The sequence below is a fragment of the Austrofundulus limnaeus genome, unplaced genomic scaffold (genome assembly GCF_001266775.1).
Source record: "Austrofundulus limnaeus strain Quisiro unplaced genomic scaffold, Austrofundulus_limnaeus-1.0 Scaffold1097, whole genome shotgun sequence".
Taxonomy (NCBI): domain Eukaryota; kingdom Metazoa; phylum Chordata; class Actinopteri; order Cyprinodontiformes; family Rivulidae; genus Austrofundulus; species Austrofundulus limnaeus.
Genome location: NW_013953499.1, coordinates 84,852 through 87,968, shown reverse-complemented (window position 1 = coordinate 87,968; position 3,117 = coordinate 84,852). Strand labels below are relative to the sequence as shown.

The window sequence follows — 3,117 nt, the reverse complement described above, 5'->3', positions numbered from 1 at the left end:
AGGTTATGAACACATGATGAGTGGTCTCTCTGGTGTTTCAGGACTGATTGTTGGTACATGTGAACAGGTTATGAACACATGATGAGTGGTCTCTCTGGTGTTTCAGGACTGATTGTTGGTACATGTGAACAGGTTATGAACACATGATGAGTGGTCTCTCTGGTCTTTCAGGACTGATGGCTCCAGAGTGAGCTACCATGGCGTTGATGATCCCTGCAGTGAAGCTGAAATGGTTGGAGCACCTGAACAGCTCGTGGATCACGGAGGACAGCGAGTCCATCGCCACGCGGGACGGTGTCTCTGTGCTCTACTCCAAGCTGCTGGCCAACAAAGAGGTGGTCCTGCTGCCCCAGCAGGTGCTGTGCCTGAAGGGCCCCCAGCTTCCAGACTTTGAACGTGAGTCCCTGTCCAGCGATGAGCAGGAGCACTACCTGGACGCTCTGCTCAGCAGCCAGCTGGCCCTGGCCAAGATGGTCTGCTCCGACTCGCCCTTTGCCGGCGCCCTGCGCAAACGTGTGCTGGTGCTCCAACGTATCTTCTACGCTCTGTCCAACAAGTACCACGACAAGGGCAAGGTCAAGCAGCAGCAGCACTCTCCGGAGAACAACTCWGGCTCGGTGGACCTGCACTCTGTCAGCGAGCGCCCCCGCTCCAGCACCGACGCCCTCATCGAAATGGGAGTTCGCACCGGCCTCAGTCTTCTGTTCGCTCTGCTGCGCCAGAGCTGGATGATGCCCCCTCCACCTGGGCCCGGCGGCACCTCTGGGGGCAGCATCAACTTGTGCAACGATGTCATCCACACAGCCATCGATGTGGTCAGCTCCCTGCCGCCCCTCTCTCTGGCTAATGAGAGTAAGATCCCTCCCATGGGCCTGGACTGCCTGGCTCAGGTCACCACCTTCCTGAAGGGGGTCACCATGCCCAACTCTGGGGCGGACATTTTAGGCCGCAGACTGGCCTCGGAGCTGCTGCTGGGGCTGGCGTCGCAGAGAGGATCCCTGCGCTACTTGTTGGAGTGGATCGAGATGGCTCTGGCTGCGTCCGCTGTGGTCAGTACCATGGAGCAGACCCAGGTCCTGCAGAGCCAAGAGGGGCTCATCAGCTACGACTGTTTCATAAACATCCTCATGCAGATGAGGCGCTCTTTGGTAAGTAATCACCTGAGCAACAGTTGGTTGGTTTTATTAATGGATAGTGATGTTTTTAATGTGTGCAGCTGTATGAGAGGTAATAAACAGATAAAATAACGTGTGTTTTCTGTGACATGATGCAGATAACCAGTGTAAAGGTGTACCACAGGGTTAATAAGTCACAGTGTAAAAAAACACCATTTAATGTTGTGATGGTAGCTAAAGAGATGTCAGTTTGATGAAGGTTTTAGCTGGTGTAATCATTTAATCATGGATTGTTTACCAAAGAAGCATCATCTATCTGTTGTTTTAAAGTTAACTCTGTTTTGAAACAAGAGTTAGCATGTTAGCATATAAAATACTGTATATACAGCCTGCTGCAGCCTCACCAGAGGCTACTAATAACCAGTTAGCATTAGCTTACAAAGAGCAGAAATAATATTAATTACTGCAGAGTTCTAAGTATATAGATCTGGTGCTGTAGTTTAGTTGGATGTTTGTGGATGTTGTGGTGTAAGGGTTCAACCTTACACTCTTATAACAAGGTTATAAGGAACGTATTTAGCAAGGATCTCTTTATTTTTGGTAAAATATTCTTCCAGTGCAAATTGAATGGACACACAATAAGTTACATGAGTCAGTGAATTTTGATTTGATCCATAAATAAATGCAATCGTTCATTTTACAAATCAGACAAAATCACTACAGTACACTTGATTGTGAGCAATTAATTTCCTATAAAAGTTTTAGGACCAACAATAACAAGCGCTTCGAGCTTAACCGTTACACTAACCGTCTCTTAAAGTAGAAACTCAGTGATTGGCACATATTTATGTGAAGAACGGCCTAAGTTGTCATTAAAATAGGCGGCTCATGAACAATTGTGTCTTAATGACATTTACAAACTATTTTGGGTATTTTATTCTCATTGTCTTTGAATAAATCAATATTTATCTTGGTTTAATAAAAGTGTTAGAAATAAAAACACAAGATGTGTCCAAAATCTGTTTTATGTGCAGGAAGAAGCTGAAACTTATTCTAACTGCTGGGTATAATATTCAAGGAAATTCAAGGGMATTTAAGGACAATTTATTGCCAGAGCAACAGAGTGCATGAGATGCAACAAAATTTGTTACTTTGTTCATGTTTCAGCCCAGCAACAGACAGTAAGAGTGCAATAATAATAATAAAAATAGAATAAATGAGTATAATTATAAATATGTTGTGTTCTTTCAGTCTCATTAAATTAAGATAACTTCAAATAAATATTTAGGAATTAAAGTAATATAAAATCTTTATTAGTTATTATACTCAGGGTATGGGGTCTCATTTATAAAGGATTGCGTRGAAACCATACTAAAAGTGAACGTATGGCCAAAAGGCAGAAATGGCGTACGCCAAAAAAAATTCAGATTTMTAAAACCGTACGTACGCATGTTTCTGAGCATCTTTCCTTTATGAATCACAGCCGCACGTCAGAGTTTGAACACGAGGTCCTCCTCAGGTTCTACCCTCTACACGCCYACATTCAACCATAAACAGTCAATGTAAAGTACCTCATGAATGTTAAGATGTATTTAAATCAGTCAGATGATCAGTGATTGGTTCAGWCMYRCTCCTTCATGTGTCTGGAGGATGACAGGTGCTGACTGACAGCTGCTCACCTGAACAGATTGTCTGGAACTGACACAGATTTTCCCTCATTTTGATTTAGAGTAATCTAACGATTTTAAATAAAAAAAAGACTCAGCTTCAAATTAATTTTCCCTCAGAGCCTGCAGGATGATAAAAACAATAAAAATTAAATTAAATAAGTCAGATAAAATTAGAAATAAGTTCACCGCTCTTCTCCTCGTCCTCTCCCCCTCCTGCCTGCTCTGTTATCCGCGGCAGACACCCCCCCCCCGCGCACGCACACACACACACACACACACACACACACACACACACACACACACACACACACACACACACACACACACACACA

At 44.0% G+C, this 3,117-nt stretch overlaps 1 protein-coding gene across 1 annotated transcript in view; it reads left to right on the top strand.

Annotated features, from left to right (window-relative positions):
- Positions 1-3,117, top strand: part of herc1 (HECT and RLD domain containing E3 ubiquitin protein ligase family member 1) — a gene marked incomplete at its 3' end in the record, with an annotated part of 85,705 nt that overhangs the window by 2,515 nt on the left and 80,073 nt on the right. The window contains 1 exon segment of the mRNA XM_014030651.1: positions 172-1,148. Coding sequence (XP_013886105.1) covers positions 198-1,148 — 951 coding nt within the window.